General features: G+C 34.9%; 1 protein-coding gene across 2 annotated transcripts; it reads left to right on the forward strand.

Annotated features, from left to right (window-relative positions):
• The first annotated feature begins 23,086 nt into the window (after positions 1-23,086).
• Positions 23,087-26,588, forward strand: LOC104114768 (ankyrin repeat domain-containing protein EMB506, chloroplastic). Of its 2 annotated transcripts, XM_009625286.4 has the most exons (7): positions 23,087-23,683; positions 24,464-24,543; positions 24,771-24,869; positions 24,948-25,046; positions 25,142-25,240; positions 25,317-25,415; positions 26,079-26,588. In XM_009625286.4, the coding sequence occupies exons 1-7, from the start codon at positions 23,275-23,277 to the stop codon at positions 26,181-26,183; spliced, it is 990 nt and encodes a 329-aa protein (XP_009623581.1). In that variant the 5' UTR covers positions 23,087-23,274; the 3' UTR covers positions 26,184-26,588. The 2 variants fall into 2 exon arrangements, with proteins under 2 accessions (XP_009623581.1, XP_009623582.1); XM_009625287.4 differs by lacking the exon at positions 24,948-25,046.
• The last annotated feature ends 849 nt before the right edge of the window (positions 26,589-27,437 follow it).

Here is a 27,437-nt window from a genome sequence, read left to right on the forward strand (position 1 = left end):
TATATTATGTGTATATTTTAGTGTATTTCGTTTAATTAGTATAGTATAGGTATGTTTTAGTGTATTTCGTTTAATTAGTATAGTATATGTATATGTACTTTATGAAAAATGATGTAGCATGCATCTTGGGAAGGTTAGACAATTAAACTAGTGAGAGAGAATTGTTTGAAAAAAATTAAATTAAAAAAAAAATCTGCTAAAGGGTATATATGGAAAACGAATATGCACAAATATTCATTATACTCAAAAGCCGTGCGAAGTTACCATAATACCCCCATTTTGGACATTTGGGTCATTTTTAGTGTGGCCAAATATATTTTTCGATAAATATATTTCTATGGCTATAAATGTTATTTTCATATATATTTTTTAAAATTCTCTATCTAGGATCAGTTCATAAAAAAGTTGTCTAGACATATTCATGATGTTTGCTTTAGTTTTGCGTTTTTCTATTTGAACTAATTACAAGTCATTTTTTTTTTCCAGTTATTAATGTTAGTTAAGAATTGATAACTCGTGAAAAATGTTGCCTCATAAGGAATATTACTTGCTTGCAGCTACTGATCTGAAAGATTAGGCCTTACAAGAGAGCGTGAAACACTTCAAACTAACTGTTTTGTTATACACCGCGTCAAGCAATATTAAAAAAAAAATAATAATAAAAGAAGAAGAATTGTTCAAGAGACCATAATCTGAACCCTAGTATCACGAGCTCAAATCTCAGTAACCTCTAACTTCTTGTCCCGACGCCTCAATCTCAAGCTAGTTAGAATCAATTGTATGAATTCTCATTATTATAATTGCTTTGTTTGAACCCTTGATATTTCAATACTCTGTATTTTAGGGTTATTGAACACTAGAGGTTCTCTGAGATCCCTCTTGCGATTACAGCGGAGAAGCCAAGAATTCTCCCAAGGGTGTTCAAAAAAAATATATTCCCGATAAAGGATGTTCAATATAATGTTATATACCTCTAAAACCTAATATTTTAACTATATACACAATATAATTTTTCGATAGAGGGTAATCAATAGACCTCCCTTAGGACATTGTGGCTTTGTTCCTGCGCGATTATATCTCTGATATACTAAGAGCCCATTTGGACATAAAATTTGATTTAAGATTTTTCCAAAAGAATTTCATTTATTTTCGAAATCAGCATTTGTTCATAAAATTTTCAATTTTCACTTGAAAATGCATTTTGGAAATTTCCGAAAATTTGAAAAACTGCAAAAAGTTATTTTTCAAAATTTTCACTCAAATCATTCACAAAACTTCAAAAACAACCCAAACTGAAATTTATGTCCAAACGCAACTCTAAATTTCAAATACCATTTTCACTTGAAAAATATTTTCACAATTTTTTAGAATTTTACAATTCTTGTGTCCAAACGCCTACTAAAAGTGAAATTTGTATCATGAGGTTTCATAATAGAATGCCAAACTTTATGCTGGTTGTCGATCTACCCAACCATCCCATGTATGAAATCTGTAATGTGACCAAGCTCACTCATGCGGAGTTATGTCAACTATGTTTAAAAAAGAAATTAAATACATTAAAATAGAAGCCCTTCTAACTATATTTGTGAGATTTTAAAAAACTTTGAACAAAGAATATAATCAGTTTTCTTACCAAACTGGCAATCATCACTTAAACTTGGAAGAACGAGAGTAATTAAGGACAAGACAGAATATACAAAATTAGCATCAAACTTCCATGCAGTCAACGGTCATCGATTCTTTGCTTGTTCCATGTCCAAAAGTAGCCCACTTGCTCAAATATTTAAATGGCTTTAATTAATGAGATGTTTAATTATGAGGGTTAGAGCAGAAATCAGACAGCTCTCTACTGCCAACTCACAAAATATTAGTCTCTACTCTTACAATAAGAATTGAATTTTGGATACATAACCCCAAAAAGGAAAGATTGAAATCATTTAATTTGGCACCTTGTTTTGTTTTGATTTTAATACAAGAAGGAGACTTCAGAAGCCAACAGTTTTGTTGCACGTTAGGGAAATTATTTTAATTTCTCACGAAAGAGAACAAACCAAAGCAGCAACTCAAATAAACCCTTTAAAAATAGGGATGGCAACGGGGCAATGAAAGTATGGCCCGGGGCGAGTTTAGACATATGCGGGGCGATGCAAGTTTAGACATATGCGAGGTGGGGGCAAGTGAACACGGGTGTGATGCGTGAACAGGTGGATACAGGTCAAAATGTTGCGGGGGCAGGGTGTGGCGGGTTGAAATATCGCGGGTTAAGAGAAAATCTACCCCGCACCCCACTGTCTCGCATTACTTGCCATTCCTAGTAGAAACATAGAACCTAAGATCCACAAAGTAGATAGCAAGCTAATGCAACATCTCCGCGTCAACTGTATGCATAGATCTTTGTAAACATAGTTACTCGATACTTGTATTGGTAGAAGATAGTAAGTAACTGATAAAATAATTAAGGTGTATACAAACTAGTTCGAACACTATTGTTATATATAAATAAAGAATCTTTCATGATCAAAATATATTGATGTTTCAATAATAAAACTAGAAGAGTCATCAAGGTACATATAAGAAAAAAAATGATTGAGAGGTACTAATGCAAAAAGGAAAAACAAAATAGTTTGAGTTTGTTACACATCCAACTAGTGCTTCAAGATAAGATCCATGTGTTAAGTAAACATCATTAATTAGATTAGTACCTATCTTTCACATGTAGTATCCAATTTGGCAAGTATCAATCATCACCAACAGTTAGCCATAATGAGAGAGTAATGACAATAAGAAAGCTAACTAATTCATCATTCCTTTTTAACTATTTTTCTCGTTTCAATCTGTGTGATGATATTTGACTGTGCTTAGAATTTAATAAAAAAAAGTTTTTTTAAATTTGTGGTTTAAATTAATCTCATTAAGAGATAAATGAGCTTTGAAGTTAAATTTATTACTCCCTCCGGTCAACTTCAATCGATTGTTTGGTTGTTTTCAAACATATTAAGGAATCCACCTTTTAGCATTAATTAATAATAAAATTGACCATATTAATTTTAAATTGTTCATTAAAAATACAATAGATACTCCAAGGCTCTTTACTGGCTAAGGGCAACTTTGGAAAAAAAAAATAATTATTTCTTGATATCTAAAAAAATTAAATATTATGAATTACAAAAAAATACTAAAAATCAATTAAAGTGAACCAATACTAAATATAAAAATGTTCCATTCTTTTTGGGACCGATAACTAAAAGGGAAGAGTCTCGTGTAAATTGATACAGGGAAGTAATTCATTATCTGGTTGACTAATCAATGCACTAAGATTCTTTTTCATCGACCTATACAAGTAGGTCTTCTCTTGTTAGTTATTAAGTACTAATAACTCATGTCCGCTTTAATTGATTTTTTGGTTGTTTTTACACATATTAAGAAATTCACCTTTTAATTATTAATTAATAATAAATTTGATCATATTAACCTTAATTTGTTCATTGAAAATATAACAAACACTACTAGACTCTTTACTCCAAGGGCAACTTTGAAGAAGAAAAAAAGTTAATTCCTTCTTGATATCTGAAAAATCAAATATTGTGGACCACAAAAAAAGAGTAAAAAAAATCAATTAAAATAGACCGGAGGGAATACTAAATATAAAAATATTTTATTCTTTTTGGGACTAATAAATAAAAGGAAAGAGTGTCGTATAAATTGAGATTGAAAAGTAATTCATTGTCTAGCTGATTAATCAATGCACTAAGATTCTTTTTCATCGACCTATACAAGTAGGTCCTCTTGTTAGTTATTAATTACTTACTAATGTATTGATTAACGGCAACGCTATCTATGGCATAAGCAACAAATTAAGCTATAACAAAATTGAGATTTTTTTTTTGAATTCATCAGTTTTTAGATTTTTTGACTTAATTGTTTTGTTTGTGTAATTGAAAACTTATTTGACTGAAACAGTTTTATACTTTACATTGCTTTGGACTTGAAATGCTTCACATGGGTTGGGAATGCGACTAGTGATTATTTTATTTTACCGACTAGCTATTATAATTAGTTTTTGGCTTCAAATTGCATAATAGATATGTGAGCTACAGATTGTCAAAAGTTTCAGCCGAGCGGCGAGAAGTGAAATTGCCTCTAGTTCAGTTGGCCCATTCTTTATTAAGTACTTACTAATGTATTGATTAACGGCAACGCTATCTATGGCATAAACAACAAATTAAGCTATAACAAAATTCAGAAAATTCTCCCAAGTACCACACTTGAGTAGGGAAAGAATTTTCCCTCTGTTTGTTTTATGATTTTGGAACAGCCAACTAAGATATTTGAACCAACAAATTAATGCAACAGTTAAGTTGGCTCAATTAGTTTTGTGGCTCTTTATAAATTTATTTTTAATTTTATGATCTTACTTCTTTTTTTACATATGAGAAATTTACTTTTACACGTAGGAGATTTGTCTTTTACACATAAGAGACCTAAAAAATTATTTTCTTAAATTACAAATTGTAAAAGGATATGATGTTCACATAGCGCTAAGAAGAAGTTGGCTGCAGTATAACATACTAGAAATCGGCTAGTTCTTTTTGCTATTATTAAACATTATTATGAATAAGCCAACAAATGCAACTGTTATGTTGGCAAGCAGTTTAACAAACTACAAATTGTCTAAGATTCTTTTTATCATAATAGGTTACATTAATTAAACTTTTGTTGTTGTTATATATTATAACTATTAATTCTTTTGTAGTTGTTGTTGCTGCTATATAATATTTCTCTTGACGTTTGTACATGGACCGCATCCCCCCCCCCCCCCCCACCCGGAATGCTAATTCCAATCTTTTTGCCTATCATGAACAAAAAAGGATAATTTGGTGTATAAAAATATTTCGTATTCACGCAGGGTCCGAGGAAGGACCGCACGTCAAGAGGTGTGATGTAGACAGCCTATACCCTGATGCAAGTATCAGCGGTTGATTTCACGGTTCGAACCCGTGATCTATAGGTCATACGAAAATAACTTTACCGTTGTTCCAAGGCTTACCTATCATGAACAAGAATCAGAAAAAATAGTTAACAACAGTGACAATAATGTTTGGAGAAGCAAATTAAATCAAAAGTAGAAGGTACCAAAATTTTCCTTTGCTTTCAAAAGAATTTTCCTTCAAGTCATCAGTAGGAGTAATTTGGTCCCGCAGTTCTCTTACACTTATTATTGTACAAAACCAAGTGCAGTGAAGCCTTAATAGTACGCAAATTTTCAAGAATTCTTGATCATGACTTGTACTATTCATAGCATGCATCTGACAGAAAAATCATGCCAACAAAACATGAAGCTGGAGTAACTGCCAAGATATAAAAATCAACATTTTCAACACATATAACTTATTTGGAGTAATTATATTTGTATACGTTGATATTCATTCTATATTGATTCTCAAAGATGGAAGAAATCGCGATGAAGAGATACAAATATTAATGATGGATTATACATATTGTCACATCCCTTTTTACCCCCAAAGACATATGTTATGAATTATTTTGGGTTAAATAATTTTTCCAATTAAAGTGACAAGTTTGAGTAGGGATTATTTTAATCGCCACGTGGAATTGATTTTTTGGTGTTCCAAGTCACCTTTTATTTGAATCCCAAGTCAAAGGAAGGTTTGACTCTATTATTATTTGGTCTGCAAAAATAAAGTTCGAGTAAGGAATTCTATTGACCGAGAAGAAGGTGTGAGGCACTCCCCGAATCCCGTAATTCTAGCACGATCGCTTTATTGACTATAATTTGGCTTGAATTAAATTTGGACAAACTATGATTTATATAATTTTCATGTTTTTCCTACGTCCACTTTTATTGCTTGATTATTAGAATTATTAAAGGATATTTTAAATAATAAGATGTTATAACCACACTACGCAAGCGAATGCGTGATCGAGATAAAATTTATTAATTTTATCATAATAGCGCTACGCAAGCGAATCCACAGTCATGACAAGGATTATTAATACATTATTAATTTTGAAAAAATTACTACATTCGAAGATATTAATTAAATATCAACTATCGCGCTACGCAAGTGAATCTGCGATTTTAGCAAAGGATTAATTAAATTAGAAATTAATTAAAGCTAATGAATATGGTATGAAATTATTAAATTAATTTATTGAATGTCAAACATCACACTACGCAAACGATTCCATAAAATTAAAGCGCGCCTACTATTTGCCTAGCATTTAAATTAATTACTAGGCGATTAAGTTGTAAAGTTATTTTTTTTTTAAAAAAAATCTGATTTTTATTGAGATTTTTTGACTAAAAACAAAAAGTTGGGCCAACTTATCAATCTAAAAGAAAAAGGCTGCTTTTGTTATTAGCTGAAAGGACCAGCTACTTTTTAAAAGAAGATATGGGCCTCAACTTATTAATTGGTATTGGGCCAACTATTATTTAAAAGAAAATGGATCAACTTAAAACCTTTATTGATATTGGGCCTGCTGAAATTATTTAAAGAAATATGGGCCTGCTAGCAGGTTTATCACAAAATGGGCCTACCAGAAAATATTTACAAAGAATGGGTCAGTTGAACTATTATATTCATGGGCCTGGCGAATTCGGCCCAAATAATCTGTAATTTTCAGTTTACCAATACAACCCAACAATACTAATTATGCACAAATCTATGTGGCCTACTTACTCAAATCCAACTTCTCTTTTATTAATTTCTAAAAAAATTCATCTCTGTTAAGTATTATTACATCATCTAATACTAACTTTGGACAAGAACTAAAAAAGAACGATTAAACTTGAACATCTCTAAATAGCTAATCTCAATAACGAAACTAATACATTCATAGTGCCAACTCTCCATTCCAGTTCACTGTCCACTATTTTTCTCCATTTAACTTCACAGATATTTAATGAAACCAAAGTAAGAAAAACTCTAAACGAGGCCATGTAGCTATGCCAAACCTAACAACTAACTACTTTTATACATTAACAAATGCATGAATATAGACCCTACTTCTCAAACTTCAAGTTGTATTCTATCTAAACAAACTTCAAGTATTTGGGACTTCCCTTTTGAACATTGGACTCACCTACAGGAATACTAAATCATACCAAGATAAAGGTGCAAAGAATCTAATTTAGCTTAAACACTTGTCATTCGAAAGTAACATCACGACGGCTTAATTACCTAACACAAGACATAGCAGGAAACTTCATGGTTAAACTTCAGTGTCTCATAAAGCAAAACAAGAAGAAAACTCAAAAGTACAAGAAAAAGACCTTAAAAATATGAAGTTACACATTTCAGATCTATACGTTATTAATAACTGATTTTGGTTTAACACTTGAAGAGATGAAATAGATCATTATCTTCAATCAATTACTATAAAATCAGCATTACAAAGTTTAAAGGTTACCTGAAGAGCAAAAATACAATACAGTAGTGAAAACGAGCAGAAACAGCAGCGATTTTGTGTCCAAACACCCCCAAAACCTTAGAGAAGAAGCCTAGAATCAACTCTATAGAGTTATTTTTTCTTTTCGAAAGAGTTTTCACCCTAAGAAGTACTCGCAAAGCTCACAATTTCAGCTTATTTTCTTTTTGTTCAGATGTTGATGTTTCTCTCAAGTTTTATGTGTTCAAGCAACTCTAAAGGTGTGTCTAGTGTGTCAAGATGTGTGTGTCAAGTGAGGAAAGAGCAGCCCTTTAATTAGGCAAAGAGAATCACTTTTTGGACAGATTTTGGTTCACCAAAAGTCTGTCCAAAAAGACTGACTTTGTGTGCCAAAACACTACCCAAGGGTTGTCCAAAAGGTGAGAGGACAGCTTGAAAACCTGCTGTGGTAGAAGTATGAAGAAAAACAGTATTTTCAGTCACCCTTCTAGTAAAAAGGTGACCTATTATATACCCTATTTCATGATTACACCCATCTACCCTTAAGATTTTATCAACATCGTTACCAAACCACTTACTCAAAAACAAATAACTAGAAATCAATTAACTGATTGAACTATTAACTAGAAATCAATTAACTGATTGAACTATTAACTAGAAATCAATTAACTAGAACTTCAAGATTGAAACCAAGCAAGAAACATGTATTAAACCATGAAATACTTAAAACTAATCCGCTTAAACAAAAATGATTATCAGAAACACTAACCTAAACTCAGACCTTACCGACATAAAGCAAAGCAAAAATACATCAACAGTAATACAAACTAACATGAACAATTAAGTTAAAAAATAAAAAATCAGAAATTAGATTGAGAGCTAACTGAAATGATCACTAAACAGAATTATAACAAAACTACAAACAAATGACGTGGAAACAGAAAATCAAAAACTCGAAGGAAAGGATTAGGATTTGAGTTTATACCAAGCTCTGGGACATTCAACGTCGAATCGAGCAACGAGATGATGCCAAGGATGCCAACTGGTGGATGTCCAACCTTGAAACGCTCATTTCATTTCGGCAGATGCTAAATTCAATGAACTCGGCGTCGTACCAAAATAAAACGGATGTCTTTGGGTAGAATATGTTTTAAAACAAAGGTCATATGAGTAGGGAAGAAGAAAATAAAGAGGAAAAGAAGAGTGAGCAGCGGCAGTGGTAGCGGCGGGAGGTGGTGAGGGCTACTGGCCAGTGGTGGTACTGAGAAGCGGCAGTGGTAGGGAAAGTGTAGATCTCCTTGAGATCTACACATTTATGTAAGATTTGTGGGGTGTGGTGGTCGAATTTGTCACGAATTTGAGAAAGAAAAAAGAAAAATTAGGGCGGCTAGGGTTTCGGTTAGGGTTTGATCTACGGAGATTGGTAGAGATTTGGAGGATATGAGGCTTGGATTAATGGTGAGGAGGTTGAGAGGAAGAAATGGTAAAAATTTGGGGTGGTTTGGACGACAGCCGTCGTCAGTGGGCGATTTCCGACGGCAGAGCAGGTCGGCGGATGGCGAGGTCTTGAATGAGAGGGGGGAGAGTGAAAAGAGAGGAAGAAGAGAGGAAATAAGGGGAAAATGGGGGCAATTTTCAAGGATTCTACGCTTTAAATACCTAGGGAGGGGATTGAATTGGAGCCATTGGATCGTGAGGGAATGGATGGATGAGATTGAGTCTTGGTTTCACTTAATGAAATGGCGTAGTTTCATGATGAAACTACACCGTTTTGAACCAAGTCTTGGCCAACCATCAACTGGACTGGATCGGCCGAATTGGGTTAAAACATTGGGCCTGATCTGTGCATAACTCAACTGAAATGGGCATTAATCCAATCTTTTAACAAATTAATTAATAATCTAATGCTAAAGTTTATAAACACACACAATAAACCTAGAAAAAAATATAATGTAAGAGAAATAAAAGGAGCAAAAATTAGATATTTACACATTTTTAGTTTAAGCAGTTGGATGGACTATTATTTAAGATAGTTCTTCCTATTTATTTTTCAATTTATTTTGTTTTTACTAGTTTGAGATTGAAACATGATTGATTGATTTTTCTCGCCTTTGTTTCAAGTTCATAAAATTGCACGGTATGTCCCCCAATGAGGCTGGTTGATCACGCCCAACTCTAGTCCTAAAAAGGATAAGCAGTCGCTGCAAATATAATCTGGTCTAAGAGTCCTGAGTTAAATCCCACAAAGAACTAAGGCTTCACTATAATTGTTATGTATCGCTAAGAAGACAAGTTCAAACAATTTCTAAGTTATAACTATTAAAATTCTTATGTCTAACTGATTAACTAACAAATTAAAGTATAAATTAACAACTAGAGATACTAAGGGTTGGAGAAAAGATTAAGGAGGTTTAGAGTTATGATTTCTCCAATTTTGGAATCCTTCCCGCTACATCTTCTATAATTTTGCCTAATTATTCTCTACCAATCGTGAGTACTTCGGGTGTCGTAATACTCTCTCGAGAAACTACCATAATTTACTAGACGTATTCTCTGGAACTACGCTAGCTGGTACTAATTCACCGCTCAATACGATCACACCATAGTTTTGTTATCTCTAATCCCACCTTTAAACCCTCTGTATTGATCTCTCACATACGTTAGGAGTGATGTTATTCAACAACTACCTAAATATGTACCCTCTCTCAAGTAATACACAATAAATAGGCACAGTCAATTGATGGCCATTCAATCAACAACAATAAACACGTAGTTGAACAAGTTAAAAATTCAATGACTCAATTATATAAAAACATAACAAGAATTTATTCTACAAAAGGTTCTATCAAAACCCTAGATAACAAATTTGTTATTCTTAATAGTATGCAAAACTACAATACTAGAATTCATAACCAATAATGAAAATAGGAAGAAGAAAGTGAAAAACTCGTAAAAGAATTCTCCGCCTTGCTCCTAGTGTGTTCTTGCCTCCTTAGGTAGAATCGCCTCTCAAAAATGCCCAACCTCTTCTTAGACATAATTAGGGAGTATTTACAGGCTAGGGTTGAAATCCTTGACAAATACGGGTCAGAGTCTTTTAATTCGCGAACTTTTGACCACCAGGCTTCAAACCTCACGAGGCCAGACTTATAGCGCTGCCAACCTGGCTACAGTGCTGGCTACGCCTGGCCCGTAGCGTGGTCAAGCTGGCTATAGAGCTGGCTATGCTTGGCATGCAGCCAGGCTTGGGTACTTTGTGTTTTTATGCTCTTTTCTTGTATTTTCAACCTCTTTTCGTGCAATTTTCATTCGACTCTTTCTTTCGATGCTTCTACACATAAAACAACATAATTTAGCTCAAATATTGCACAATTAATCACTAAACCAACAAAATATATAGCAAGTAACGTACTAAATTATAGCATTTTGTCCAAATATCACCACCACATACTTAAACGTTGTTCGTCCTCGAGTCAACCACCAATTCACACTAACCTATAGCACTTTATTTTTTTAATACATTTGAAGCACACCAAACCTATGACTATGGTTGATAGCAACAATTAAACTTTAGCACATGTCTTCAACACACACTTCCATTTACTTTATGCCATATTTTAAAAATCTATTCAACACCAAGACAACTTGCTCATAACAATTCTAGCCTCACAAATTGACTCAATATCACAATGCATTCATGGCTTGAACACTTAACATCATAGAGACATCTAATAACATCACCTATCCCTTGCGAAATCATATGCCCTCACAAAAAGAACAAAAGTGTAAGTCAAATCCACACACTCGAATCAAATGCTCAAATATATTTTAAGGACTCAGATAAATCAAAAAAATTTCGCACTCTCACATAGAAGTCACATGCATGCACAAAGTACCATAGGCTTTCTCATTATGTAAACATCTACTAATGTAGGCTTACTCGATCTAAAATTAATTAGGACTTTTTAATGGTTGTAATGTGGGCTAAGGGATGGGTAGGATAAATTTAGAATTTGTGACTAACCCTCCTAAGCACTTTAACACATCACAAAATTAACTTTAAGTACATTTTTCTTCAACACAAGTTTAATTTCTCAAGTAATATCACCCCCAAAAATATTTTCTCTTTCTTTAAGCACTACTTTGATTCATACCCACTAGGAAGGACAAGATATGCCTATTTTCTTTTGCTACATATATTTATTTTTTCAACCATACTTTATTTTTCCTCTTGTACCATTCCTGCTAGTGGTGTATTCCTTATAATACAAGTGCACCTTTCTTTCATTCATTGATCCCTCTCAAAATTCACTCAAGTTCTCTCCTTACTTCTTCTAGCGCTCATTTTATAATTAAAATGCTTTAAGAGGTAAAAGGATCAAAATAATGATAATTAAGAATAAAGGGGTATATGCTTGTAATGTGGTTGCCAAATAAACGTTTATAAGCTCAAAAGGGTTGACTAAGGATAATTTTTATTTGTGGTAAGCATTAAGTTCAAAAAGATCAAAGAAAGCCTAAAATCATTTTTCAAACCGAGCAAAACCTAGAATTTCGCTTCAACTCACATGCAGGGCGAGTTCTAGACTCTATTGCAATGACACGGACTATATAATTTTTCATCATACATGGCACATGACTTACTAAGGACGGTTTCATTCCGACTCTCAAACAATTTCAACTATTCACGGAGCCACAAATTATTAATCCTTAAGCACAAAGTGACACAAGCCAAGAAAACGAGATATGGGCATCAATAAACGTGTTATCTACTCAACAAGACATCATAAGCATTTTCAAACCATAGGGAAGGTACTACACATGCTAGAGCCTAAATATGCTACTATCAAACTAGTCAAAGGCACCTAGCAAATCTCTTTTTCTTTCCATCCTTTTATTCCCTAAATTCTACTCTATTGTAAAGATAAATAAAAAAAACTACTACCCGATTCAATTACATTCCGTGAAAAAGAACTGAGGCATAAAGAAAAACTACGAGGGATTATTACTACCTAAACGAATAAAAAGACATATTTTTGGATTTTTCTGTTTCATAGTTTATTTATTTTTTGTTAGACTTTAAACCCTCAAGAAAACTGTACAGGAGATCCACCGTCGGAAAAAGTTTAATCTTTTTCTATTTTTCTAAAATCAATTATTCAATTAAACCACACAGCTAAATAACATAGAAAGTCACTCAGATAATATCCGCACCCCACACTTAAAATTGTGCATTGTCTCCAATGCACACCATAACTAATAATAGGATAAAAGAAACTCCCTGGTAGTCCAAAGGCCGAAGAACTAGCAGCTCATGAGGTACTCAGACTTCTCCCGAAAAATATTTTCTTTGTGCGGGCACCCCACACTTAGTTCTAACTATCTGGCTTGTTGTTGCATCCTTCTAATGGCTTTGCCTTCCATGCTCATACAAAATAAAAATAAAAAATGACACTACAAAAATAATACAATAAAAAAAATTAAAAATAAAAGAAAGCAGTAAAGTTGTGTTGACTCCCAACAAGCGCTTGATTTAAAATCGCGGCATAACGCGAATCACTTTTTGCCTCCACCTCGAGCTTATGAATTGACCCCCAAGTTTTGCTTCAAGTTTTCTACTATGATCCATGGGTGGTGGAACAAATCTATTTGCCCCAAGAAAATAATATAGTATTCTGCACTTATTAGCCTTTGCATGATGTACGTAATCTTACCTTTCTGGCAAGAAGAATTCCAGAATGTAGGCACTTCCTCATTTGGCTCGGATAACTCTATTTTCATATCATCATCTAAACCCAATGTGAAAAATGCTTGGAGTGAGGACCAATGCGCTCAAATACATGAACTTTGGGACTATCAACATCCTCAATACCAATGTCACTAGAGTCAACTAAATATGTATCCTCAATGTCCTTAGTTGACTCTAGTATCTCTTTTAAAACATCCGCATCCTCATATTCTAGTTGGATAGATTGTTGGTGTTCTACTTTGACCTCCTCCATTAGCACCTCAATTTCTGCATTTAATGCATGTTCTTTTTTACTACTATCCATAATATTAGCTTGTTGAGCATTAAATGCTTCAACCAATTGACTCATTTGTGCCTCCAGGGTATGAAATAGTTACCTCTTGCCTTTGTATTTGCAGTTGTTTCTCATTACTTCGTTCCATGACGCACTTTAACATATCATTGATCTCCTTCAGGTCAGCCTCTCTGGGTTCTTTGTTTCTGTTAACCTCACAAGAAAAAGTAGAACCATCATAATAAGGGGTTGGGGAGGATAAGAAATACAAGCACAACCATAAAAGTGACCATCTCGGCCACCAGAAACATCACATACATTCCACACATAAGATTGAGTTGGTGCACATAACTCGCTCTCGGAAATATTTTGACTATTTTGTCGCAGGTGGTTTTCTCCACAATAAGCACAAAGAAGATCAACAGTAGAATTACCAATATCGAAACACCCATATTTCCAAGATGCCATGTTTCTCACAACAAGCAAAACTAAAATTAAAAAAAATCAAATACTAAAAAACAAAATAAAAGTTCAAACTTGAAACCTATCAATATGTACATCTACAGCTACACCGTTAGTTCCCCGGCGATGGCGCCAAAATTTGATCACTCCCAACTCTACTCATAAAAATGATAAGCGGTCGCTATAAATATAATCTGGTCTAAGAATTCGGAGTCGAATCCCACATAGAACTAAGGTTTCGCTATAATTGTTAAGTATCACTAAGAAGACAAGTTCGAACAATTTCTAATTTATAACTATTAAAATTCTTATGTCTAACTAAATAACTAACAAATTAAAGTAGTAAATTTCCAAAGAGAGATACTAAGGGTTGGAGAAAAGATTAAGAAGGTCTAGAGTTATAATTTTTTAAATTGTCGGAATCCTTCCCGCTACATCTTCTATAATTTTGCCTAATTATTCTCTACCAATCGTGAGTACTTCGGGTGTCATAATTCCCTCTCGAGCAACTACCATAATTTACTCGACGTATTCTCTCGAACTACGCTAGCTAGCACTAATTCACCGCTCACTACGAACTACGATCGCACCAAGGTTTCGTTATCTCTAATCCCACCTTTAAACCCTCCGTATTGATCTCTCACATATGTTAGGTGTGATGTTATTCAATAACTACCTAAATATGTACCCTCTGTCAAGCAATACACACTAAATAGGCACATTCAATTGATGGACATTCAATCAATAACAATAAATATGTAGTTGAACAAGTAGAGAAATCTAGTGGCTCAATTATATTAAAACATAACAAGAATTTATCCTACAAAAGGTTCCATCAAAACTCGAGATAACAAATTAGCTATTCATAATAGTATGCAAAACTACAATACTAGAATTCATAACCAATAATGAAAATAGGAAGAAGGAAAATGGAACAAAGGACCACTATAGTAATAGTACTCTCTCTAGCTTTGCTCTCGGCGTAGGTTATGCTAACCTGCACTGACCCATGGATGCCATGGCTAAGAAGAGAGGAAGACCATTCAAAAATCAACCACATGTTACTGTAGGAAGCTCCATCAGTGCAAGTATGATTGCAGAAACTCTTGAACAAGGAAGTACACAAAAGGTAGTGACCCCAATTGAGAACCTTCCAGCTAGGTCACTCGATTTGGGTTCGCAGAATAAAAAAAGTAGTGGCATCAAAGAGGCTTAATTTGAGCCCAAATTAACTGATAATGGGAAATCTAGGGCAGCAACTGCAATGGAGGAAATGCAGGACAGACCAAAGCTTCCATTGGAAAAAGGCAAACAGAAAGTTGACCTACCTACTCCGGTGCCGGAAGCTACACCTGAAGCTCCATGGACAACCTTATTTGCTGGGAATCGAACAGTTGAACATGGTATGAACCTAACCGATATCCCGCCTAAAATTGTGGATGGCCAATTTCTGGTTAACCTAGATAAAACAGAGGTTGAAAATGAAACTAAAAAATGGAGAAAATCACTCATTGTTTATGTGATTGGGGAAAAGTCGGGTTATAACTATATGTGTAGATATATTGCTCAATATTGGAATGTTGTTGCAGAACCTGAAATTTATCTACACGAATAGGGTTATTATATTGTTAGATTTCAGAGTATTGAGGATTTGCAAGACATATTATATGGAGGTCCATACACCATAAGCAACAGACCAATTATTCTCAAACAATGGATTCCTGATTTTGACTTTAAAGCTGAGTTCCTAACAGAAATTCCTCTGTAGGTCAAGTTCCCTAAGCTCCCTATGTTGAGCATGATGGCTAGCACACCTGGCAACACTTTATTTGCTGATGGATACATCACCAAGCAGACTAGGATCTCTTATGCTAGAATCCTCATTGAAGTTAATGTCACAAAAGAGCTACCTAATGAAATAACAGTGAATGATCCCTCTGGCAGGCTATTTCAGTAGGCTATTGAATTTGACTGGAAGCCTGCTTTCTGTGCCAAGTGCTTAAAATTAGGACATGATTGTGCCAAAGTACCACATGAGGAGAAGGCAGACCAGTTACAAAAGAGAAGGAGACCAAGACTAGTTCATACATGGAGGCCAACTGGACAACTGATACAACACCCTACAACAGATCAAAAGGATCAACAACCTATTAATAAGGGGAAAGAGGCTAAAAGAGGAGAATAGATGCAGGTTAAGCCAAAAGGAACACTACAGCTTCATAAACAAGTTGATAAGCCAACAAGTAGGAGTAAAAGTTCGGAACATCAAACAAACAACTTAATTTGGCCAAGCCTAGATGTAGTTGTTTCAACAAAGAATGGATTTCAAGTGCTACATGATGGAGGACACAAAGGAGAAGGCCAGAAACCCCCTGATACAGGAGGGGAAAACAACATGCCCAATGACTTGGATTATTTGGAATATAAGAGAAATAAATAAGAGGTACAAGCAGAAGGAACTAAAGCAGTATCTCAAAGAAAATCACATAAAAATAACTCGACTCCTAAAAACTAGAGTGAAAGAAAACAAAGCACCACAGATTGCCAACAAGATTGTTCCTGGTTGGGAGAGAATAAGCAACTATAAAGATGGAAGAATATGGGTAGTATGGGATGCTAAAGCCTATAACATACAACATCTAGCTAGTACAAGTCAATTTATTCATTGTATGGTGATAGAAAAGCAGAATGGAATAGATTGTATACTTACAGTAGTATATGGCTTTAATACAGTGGAAGAAAGGAAAGCATTATGGGATCAATTGAAAGCAATGGCACCTATGATCAATAAACCTTGGCTAATTAGTGGGGACTTCAATACAATCATACACCCCAGTGATAGGCTATCTGGAACAACTGCATCATTAGCTTAGTTAAAAGACTTCTCTGAATGTTGCAACACACTGCTTCTAAATGAGATTCCTTGGAAAGGGGAATATTACACTTGGATAAACAAACAGAGAGAGAATGATAGAGTGTGTAGCAAGATTGATAGGAAAATTGCCAATGATGAATGGATGCTTCAATATGGGCACTTGACTACAGTATATGGATAACATTTCTTATCTGATCACACACACATTCTCATCCCAATGAGAGAAGCCAAAAGAAACATCAAAGTTCCTTTTAGGTTCTTCAATGTCTGGATAGAACACCCCAGATTCAAGCAAATTGTGGAAACATAGTGGGGTAGAAATAAGGCTACAGAGAAAATGAAGAATATCTGGCTCAAATTGAAAGGCTTGAAGCCTGTACTTAAAACAGTTGAACTTAGAAGAGTTCAAGGGGATTACAGAGAAGTTGAACCAAGCAAGATCAAACCTGAAAAGGATTCAATAAGAACTAAGGGTGCTTACTCTGATGCATTGGCTGATCAGGAGAAAAACTATCTGATCCAACTGGAAAAATGGTCTTTGATAGAGGAAAGTGCACTACAGTAGAAGTCAAGAGCCACCTGGATCAAACTAGGGGATTCAAATACTAAGTAATTTTCAGCTGTAATGAAAGAAGCAACAGAAGAAGCAAGTAACTGAGATCAAGTCATTGTTGGGGGTCAATCTTTAGGATCCTGACGCTATCAAAGAAGAATTTGTTAGCTTTTACAAATTCTTGATGGGAACTGCAACATCAAAACTACCAGCAGTGAATAGATTGGTAATGAGAAATGGCCCTTGCTTATCACATACTCAATAGCTAGAGCTTTGTGCCCCAATTATAGAGGGTTAAATCTATGAAGGATTGACCTCAATTGGAGATTATAAGACTCCAGGAATTGATAGCTTTAATGCTGTCTTTTTCAAGCAGACATGGTGCATTGTTAAGAATGAAGTTTGTGAAGTTGTGCAAGATTTTTTCACCACAGGAACCTTGTATAAAACTATAAATTGCACTACACTTACTCTGGTGCCTAAGGTTCCAAATCTAGATACAATCAAAGACTATAGGCCTATAGCTTGTTGTATAGTGTTATACAAGATTATTGCTAAGGTCATCACCAGCAGGTTATAGAAATTTATGGCCTATATCATCTCAGAGGCTCAGGCAGGGTTTATTCTAGGAAGAAAGATAGCAGACAACATCATTCTCGCACATGAACTTATCAAATCCTATGGTAGAAAGCATATCTCCCCAGATGGATGATAAAGGTAGATCTACAAAAAGCTTATGACTTATTGGAGTGGATCTACCTAGAGCAAGTTATGGAAGGACTGAGGTTTCCAGAGAAGTTCATCAAATAGGTAATGAACTGTATCAAAACAGTTAATTAGTATATTCAACTCAATGGAGAATCAGTTGCACCATTTAATGCAGCCAAAGGCTTGAGATAAGGAGATCATATGTCTCATTTTCTCTTTGTCATTGCCATGGAGTACTTGAGTCGATTACTTAAAGACCTATAATATGAGAAAAGCTATAAATTCTATCCAAGGTGTAGAAGGTTGGGGATCACTCACCTAAGCTTTGCTGATGATCTGTTGCTGTTTTCTAGAGGAGACAGTGAATCTGTGTAGAGACTTCATGCATGTTTTACTGCTTTCTTAGCAGCCTCAAGCTTGCAAGCTAACTTAACCAAAAGTATAGTCTGTTGTGGGGTAATGGCACATAGGGAGAATGAGGATATAGTTCAACTTCTAGGTTACTCAGTAGGTGAACTTCATTTTAAATACCTAGGGGTACCTCTAGACACTAAGAAGCTCACCATGGTACAATGTCAACCCCTCATAGCAAAAATTGTGGCTAAAATCTCTTCATGGACTGCAAAGAAGCTATCATATGCTGGGAGAATTCAATTGATTCAAACAATGTTATTTGGAATCCAATATTATTGGGCTCAACTCTTCCCTATACCAGCTAAGGTGAAACAAATAGTTGAAGCCCATTGCAGAAGCTACTTATGGTCTGGGGTGATATAATTACAAAGAAGGCCCTTATTGCTTGGGAAAAGATATGCCTGCCTAAGTCTAGATGGGGGGCTTAACTTGCATAATCTCCAGGTATAAAACAATGCTGCAATTGCAAAAATACACTGGGATTTGACTCATAAGCAGGATAAACTTTGGATAAAATGGATCCATGCCTACATCAAGGATTAGAGTTTGAGAACTATGACCATTCCACAAACCTATAGTTGGATGGTTAGAAAAATCTTGGGGGCAAGAGATACCATTGGGCAGCTGAGCAGACCCATTGTTGAACATAAGAGTGTCATTAAACAAATATACTTACAACTGATACCAGAATACCCAAAGGTAAGGTGGAGAAAACTAATTTTTCAGAACTTTGTAAGACCAAAAGCCTTATTCACAATGTGGCTACAATGTCAGGACAAACTTCTAACAATGGATAGATTGTTGATATGGGGCCTTGATGTATAAGTTGTACGTGCAATGTATCAAGCTCACAATGAAACAAGAAACCATTTATTTACTGAATGCAGATATGCTCAGGCAATTTGGAACAGAGTCAGCAAGTGGGCGCAACAACAACTCTATGGTGGAAGTAACTGGGAATTACAATTCCAAGAGATTGTTAAAAGTATACAAGGGAAGACAACAAAGGCCAAACTCATTAAGATGATACATGTTAAAGTTATATATGCCATATGGAAGGAGAGGTATGCAAGAGTGTTTGAATGGGTGGCCAGAGATTGTGAAGGAGTGGAAAAAGATATAGCGTGTGTTTGTAGCTGCAGGGCTATTGGAGAGCTGAAATGCTTAATGCAAAAGCTAGTTTTCTAAGTTTCTTCCTTAATTTACACATAGCACTGTTGTATAGGAAAGCTAGGATCTTTGATTAAGTTTTTTTTTTTTTTTTTGAGATTAGCTGGCTGAGTTGTACTAAGCTAATGATTTGTAATTGCTTTGGTGATTAATAAAAAGCCTAATTAATTACCAAAAATAGGAAGAAGGAAGTGAAAAACTCGTAGAAAAATTCTCCGCCTTGCTCTTAGTGTGTTCTTACCTCCTTAGGTCGAATCGCCTCTCAAAAATGTCCAACCTCTTCTTAGACATGTTTAGGGAGTATTTATAGGCTAGGGTTGAAGTCCTTGAGTCTAAATCCAAGTCAAAGTCTTTTAATTCGTGAACTTTTGACCGCCGGGCTACAGACCTTGCGAGGCCAGGCTTATAGCTCGGCCAACCTAGATACAGAGCTGGCTACGCCAGGCCTGTAGCGTGGTCAAGCTGGCTACAGAGCTGGCTACACTTGGCATGTATTCAGACCTGGGTACTTTGTGTTTTTGTGCTTTTTTTTTAGCATTTTCATCCTCTTTTCGTGCAACTTTCATTCGACTCTTTCTTCTGATGCTCCTACACATAAAATAACATAATTTAGCTCAAATGTAGCACAATTAATTACTAAACCAACAAAAGATAGGGCGAATAATGTACTAAAAGTATAGCATTTTGGCCAAACATCATTGGTCTTAGCTGAATTTTCTCGTAATTGGTGGTATATTTAATAAATGAACTCTGTCTCTTCGCCCTTTTAGCTACTTCTTCGTATCTCTTCTTCTTCACTAAGAACACCATAATTATTCAATTTTAGAAGCTTCAAATTCTTGTTTGGGTTAGAAATTCAAAGTTTATAGTTAATTACTGTTAAAATTATTTGATTTTTTATGCTTAATTTTTAGTTTAAACACTGATTTCGTGATTTACTTTAAGAATCTCAAAACTCCATTGTTGGTCATTAGAAAGTATTGAAGAAGACAAGGTGAGTCTTCTTGATGTGGTATTATTTGACTAAATAGGTGATTGAGAATCATTTGGAGGCTTTGTTTCAAATCTAAGATCATTTAAAGTAGATTAGGGGTGGTTTGATCAAAATTGGAATTGCAAATTCAAAGAATATTTCGTTGAACAACGCAAAAAAATTATGCTAAACGGATAGACTTTGATGAACAATTTAATAGATAGATTGTAGATATCACAAAATTATGCCAATTTTGTAGAGTTCGGTGAATAATTGAACAAGCACAAAATCGTGCCAACAATTAACAATGTAGGTAGAGTAAATATAGTATAGACTAGAGAAATCCCTGAAGAGTTGCACGGGTCCATAGGTTATTTTTCAAATATATTCAAAAATAATAACAATATTTAAAGATCAACACCTTATAGGGTCATCCGTGTCAATCACCCAATCAAGTTTAACTCTGGGCTTCTTTTATTTTTGGGATTTTTTCCTTCCTATACAATATTTGAAAATTATATACAAAAATTGTCCTAATTTTTTATATTACCCGTCTTAAATAAGGATTACTTACAAATTATATACATTCCATTATTAGTGTCTTAAATTAGGGGATTTAGTTACACAATTTTCCTTTTTTCTCTCCTCCCCTCTTTCCCTATTCTCTTTCTCTCTATAAATATATACAATTCATTAGTAATGCTTTAAATTAGGGGATTTAGTTAAACCATTTTTCTTGAAAAAATTGAGAAAATATTGGAGAACATTACATCATGGATAACTTAGACAATTATAGGCAAGCATGATTCGTTTCGAAACAAGGAACACTTGGATTTAAATCATTTTTCTTTCAAAGATGTTACTTAATTAGTTTCGGCCACGTAAAAAATTTTAACTTTTAATAAGGAAAAATTCCTCTTACCCTATGTTGTACGTAAAAGTTTTTAACTTTTACTAAGAAGGAAAAATTCATCTTTCTCTATGTTGTTTTTTAGCTGCGTTTTAAGGTAATTTCAACTGATTTTTCATGATTTTTGTAAGCTCTTTGTACTGTTTTCGAACAGATTTTTTCGACTGCTGATGGGTGGTTTTGGGCTTGGTTTTAGGTGTAAAAGAGTGCGATTTGTCGACTGTTTTGTTGGGTTTAAAAGTGATTTAAGTGGCTGGTTTTTGTATTTGAACACGCGAGTCGAAATTAAGTAAAATATTCAATGCCTCCACCTCCGTCGATGTAGCACCAGCAACAACATCAATAAAAATTCGATAGTGATAAATTTGTATGGTACAACAACATACAAATTAAAAATAAAATTTCATACAAATTTAATACATCTACAATAATATATATACTAAAAATAAATTTTATACAACTAATTATATAATATACAACATATTAACAACTTATCGACAACTTTCATACATTACTTTTATCTAGTTAAATACATCTACAACATTATACAATTTAAATATAATTTTCATACAAATTTATACAATATGTCTTTTGTATGTATTTTGTATCTAATTTGTATATATTTTGTATGTGGTGTGTTTTTCTTCCTCTCTAAAATTCCAGTCAAAACTTCCTCTCTTAATACAATTTTGATACATACCAATAACTTTATGTAAAAAGATAGTATTTATAACTTAAATGCAAATTTCTTACAACGATTCATACATTATACAACTATTTTTCAACTTTCATACAACATTACAATAAAATAAAATATATAACTACAACATAATACAATTTACATACAATTTTAATACAAATTCGTAAGTATATTGTATGTCATGTGTTCTTCTTCTTCTTCTTCTTCGATTTTCAATCTGAAATTCGACCAAAATCAAGTCTAATATTCACCAAACACCCTCAAAATTGACATACAAACTCCAAAAAATATTCTCAATTATTTCCAACAACACGCAATCCAAACAAATAATAATTTTTGAAAATCCAAATTCGAATTCAAAACTTCGAAGCTTTTTAATGGCTGTCAATGGTGGAGAATCAAACACCTTCAAAATTTATTGATTGACAATTTTAATGAACATCAAATTATGCAACATGAAAGGAAATTGCTAAGTTAAAACTCTATAGCAAAACGATTGAAATCCATTGTTGAATTCTATTAAAACTCTATACAACAAGAAAACATAAAAAATAAAGAATATCAAAGGAAGAAAAATTGGGGGGGGGGGGGGGTGTATAGATTGTCGAGGAAGGGGGAGGGGGGTGTAGAGATGGAGACAGAGAGGGGGGGGGGGTATAAAGGGATGGAGAAATAACTTATATTCCTTATTTAATTCCTAATATAAATGGATACTCATTTAAAACTTATTTGTATATAATTGGTAAATTGTATATGACCATGTAATTAAGTTAAAATTTAATTAGGGAGAGTAATAAAGTTTCATATGTATTATAGGTTGGTAAAAATCTTTTAGTGTTCCTTGAGAGTTAAATATACATGGGCCGGCTATCACAGCCCAAAAGGATGATGCACATTACTCCCTAAAAGGCCAGAAACAAAGTTATCCTATCTGAGTAGCCCACTGCGGAAGCCTCTTACCTGTTCGACAAAATGCCTCAAAGAGAATAATCATCTAAGTTCTTTCACAATCTACGATTCTTGGTTTAAGGGAGTCTTGGTTTTGCTGGTATAATTTAGCCTGAAGATTGAAAATGGAGAAAATAATGGTGTTGCAGCGTAATCCAACTTCCCTATCCACGCAGCTATTCCCAACTACAACTGCTTATAACTGCAGTTTAAGCTGCTCCAATGTCATTTCTTTCAGATTTCCCAGAAGAATTAATATAGTCAAAATTTATTCTTTTCAAAAGTTTACTAAAAGGACTAACGTAGTCAACTTAACCAAAGCTTCTTTGTGGGAAGATCCTGATGACGGTAGTGATAGTGAAGATGATGATGAAGAAGAAGTGGAAGAAGAGAATGAAATGGAAGAAGAAGAAGAAGAAGAAGAAGAAGATATGGATGTTAAGAGTAAGTGGGACTATGGAGCAGAAAATAAAGCAACAGCTAGTTCTACAAATGGGTTGTCTAGTAGCAACTCTGAAGAGGAGTTTATGAAAGGTATTTTTTTTTTTCTGTTTTCAAGCGGGGCAGTTATATAATTGTTGTTGTCTTCAGAAAATTCTTGAAAAATGGTAGTTTATTCAAACTATCTAAAGAAAACTGTAACAAAAGGGATAAAAGAAAAACTAAGTTAGGTGATTTCTTCCCCTGAGCCTTGGTGGGCCGAATTAACCGGTATCTGTGTTGGGTGGGATGTAGAAAGTAGGAGGTAGGAGGTAGCTGGTATCCGGTGGAATAATCAAGACGTGCTGCAAGTTAGCTCAGACACCACTATTATGGAGGGATTTGGGGGGGGGGGGGGGGGGATAACGAGGGGTTAGGAGATGACTTGTAATCCATCCGCCTGGTGGACTTTAGACTCAATCGGTCTATGGAAATACATAGCGGCATACAACCAAAATGACTCCTGGTAGATATTAGTGCTTTTCTGTCTTTTGACAGCCTCGAGAACAGATTGAAAGAAGGGAAGTTACAAAATGAAGGGAGGAAATCTTAGAGATAGACATTGTAGAATGGATGGTTCCAGCCGGCGATGTTAATAAGTTGTGTTGCGTCATTTGTTCTTTATTTAGTTTTGTATCTTAACTTCAGTTGACAGAAGCTCTAGTGCATCAATTCAGCTAATCTGTTATAGTTGGTTCGGAATGCTTCAGGTTCAATTAGCTCTCCTGCAATCCCCCCCCCCCCCCCCCCAAACACACACATGAAAAAAAAATTCATTGCGCTTGGGCAAGTGAACGATAAAGTATTAGTATCTAACATTTGTTTTTGTTTCAGAGGTAGAACAGCTTTTGAGCCCAGAGGAAAGGGCAATTTTGTACTGCAACCATACTACAGAGCTGGATAAGATATCAACTGTAAGTTCCAAGGACCTCCAGCTGCCTCTTTTCATGTTAACATCTTCTCTGATAAGTAAATTGGTAGTCTTTCGTACAAGCCAGGGGCTTGCTCTTCTAACTGTTGGAAAATAGAAACTGCCTGCAAACTGCAGAGACCAAAATCCACATTATTAAAAAGAAATCATACATTCTTTTGCTGGTTTCTGGAACAAGTCCTGATACTAATGGATGTGTGTCTAATCCAGGAAAAATGGAACCCTCTTCACACTTTTGCACTAGCAGGGCAGATACGATTTATGGATAGACTTCTAGAGGAGGGTCTTGATATTGATGTTGTTGACAAGGTAAGATTCGTTGTATTCCACAATACCGTTGTTTGTTCGTTTGGTATGAAGTAAGTCATTCAGTTAATTTGATGACAGGAAGGGCGAACTGCTCTCCACCATGCGGTTTTTGGTAAAAAAGAGGCTGTCATCAGTCATCTTCTAAGAAAAGATGCAAATCCTCAAGTTAGGGATTTGGTGAGACGGGTTACTTTTTCTTTTTACTCTTTTAAAAACTTGCTTAAAGTTTGATTAGAGGGATCATATTTATATCTTTTTCATCCTGTTAACAGGACGGTGTTACCCCGCTTCATTATGCAGTTCAAGTAGGAGCCATGCAAACTGTTAAGTTGTTAATCAAATACAAGGTTGATGTGAATGTTGCTGATAACGTAAGTGAACCATTTATTTTATTTTCTGACATTTTCCTGGTCCTTTAAATTTATTTGAAGTAATTCCTTCTTACAGGCGGGCTGGACGCCGCTGCATGTGGCCATGCAAAGCAGAAACAGAGACATAGCCAAAATTCTTCTAGTCAATGGAGCAGATAAGTACAGGAAGAATAAGGTAATTGTACGTATAGTTAGAACTTCAGTGCCAAACTAGTGTTATTGCTGGTTCAATCTCTACGGATTAAAATATTTGCGCTTAAGCACTTCCCGTACTAGCCAGTCCTTTTAACTTTGGGTGGTTGAGAATATCTCCTACTTCCTGTTTGCGTGCTTAAGTCAACTGATTTTGCAAAGCTAATTTTTTCCCCAAAAATCTTTAAAATGCAATTCTAATGATGCTCTTCTCATTGATAAAATATCCCGATTACAACACATTTTTGCACTCAACTTTGAGAAAGAATGGCAAAGGTTATTCAACCCAAATATAGACGTGCCAATTCAACTCAAACGGCAGATGAATGATAAAAGATATTATCCACCATGATTATGTATAGGATGAGACAGTGGCGGAGCCACGAATTGGGATTCAAAAAAAAAATGCAAAAATGTATACCTACAGTCTTCCCTTATGTTAAGATGATTCAACAATTTATATATGTACAACAAAAATTGTTTTTATCGCACTTGCAAAGTATAATTTTCAGACAAAGGGATTCAATTGGAGCCCTTTCCTTACCTTTAGCTCCGCCCCTGGGGTGAGAGAGGATTTTCCATGTTGGAAGACTTTTCTATAGGCTTGTGAAAATTTTAATAGCCTTTGAACATTTACGTTTCACAGGATGGCAATACACCCCTTGATCTTAGCCTTTGTTATGGCAAAGATTTCAAGTCTTATGATCTGGCGAAATTACTGAAGCTCGTTCCTGCTAATAGAGAGCTGTGATTCGCTTCTACAATTTAGTCACAGCTCCAAGAGATGGATCTTCCAAATATTCAAGAAGATCAGAGCCAGAACATTGACTTCGCCGTCTTAGCTCATATTTAGCAGATTCTTCTGCAGATTTGCCTCCGACAGAAGAAATGCTGATCAAACAGTTGAGGAAGTTCATTAAGCATGTTACGATGGAGATATTGACGCACAATTCAGATTATCTATAAGACCTGGAACTGCAAAATCTTTGGGCAATTGTGCAGTCAGTCTTGTAACAGATTTGTAAATTATCTATTTTTTATGGCATACATGTCTCAGTACTGAGTTTACACATTCTACTGAGCCAGTATCAGGGAATTGGAAAGTTATGAATTCTTTAGTACGTCTATGAAAAATATCTTACAACTTCTGTCTGTTCATTCCTGGGAAGAGAGAAGCAGATAGAGCAAGGGCCGCTATAATTGCTTTAGCACTAGGTCCCAACCCAAATTGTTTAAACATCCTGCAACTTAAATAGCGTTTTGTCACGTCCTTAGTCGTTAACTAAGTACACGTGCGGCACTTGACAATTTGCTGACGTTCTTGCTATGCCAAGTCAGCCTTACTACACTCAAGATCGCTAAGAGAATGGTAGAAATAACACAAGAGAATTATTAAAGGAAGCTTTGTATTAGAGAGAACTTGAATTGTTTGCTTGATGAATTACAAATGAATGGCCTCCTTTATATACTAGTCTCCTAGGAGCTAGTGTGCAAATATTAATTGTTACACAAGTCTTTAATATTTACAAGATAAGGGCTTTCTCTAGAATTCTCTACAAGCCTAGAAGATTCCAAGGACTTTCCTAGCAAATCTATAAACATCTAGGATCTTCCAAAGGAAATGTCCATACTTCTCTAGAATCTTCTCACAAATGCAAGCATTCCTCCTATGTAAGCTTCCACATGGCATTAATATATGCCAAATGGCGCTTATGTGGCATGATGACATGGCGAGTCATCACACTCTCCCCCACCTAATGTTGCGATGACCGCGGCGCAATGTTGCTGCATAAACTCTCGGATCTTATCTTTGAATTGCCATAAATCTTCATAACGTTCCCATGTGGCCTCCTCCGGTGATTGCCCCTTCCAATGGACGAGGAACTTTGCGGTGGCTTTTTGCCCTTGTTTTCGCCTGGCCTGGTAATCAATAATAGCCTCAATCTCCCGGTCGTGCGAGGCGGTGATAGTAATAGGCGCTCGACTTGATTGGCCCCTACTTGGA

The sequence above is a fragment of the Nicotiana tomentosiformis genome, chromosome 7, assembly GCF_000390325.3.
Source record: "Nicotiana tomentosiformis chromosome 7, ASM39032v3, whole genome shotgun sequence".
Lineage (NCBI taxonomy): Eukaryota > Viridiplantae > Streptophyta > Magnoliopsida > Solanales > Solanaceae > Nicotiana > Nicotiana tomentosiformis.

What these genes read in the sequence shown, in the direction of transcription:
- LOC104114768 (XM_009625286.4), top strand. Translation starts at nt 23,275, where the DNA reads ATGGAGAAAATAATGGTGTTGCAGCGTAATCCAACTTCCCTATCCACG. An exon ending in AGCTGGATAAGATATCAACT is followed by an intron (nt 24,544 to 24,770) that starts GTAAGTTCCAAG and finishes TGTCTAATCCAG; the next exon opens with GAAAAATGGAACCCTCTTCA. An exon ending in ATAAGTACAGGAAGAATAAG is followed by an intron (nt 25,416 to 26,078) that starts GTAATTGTACGT and finishes TACGTTTCACAG; the next exon opens with GATGGCAATACACCCCTTGA.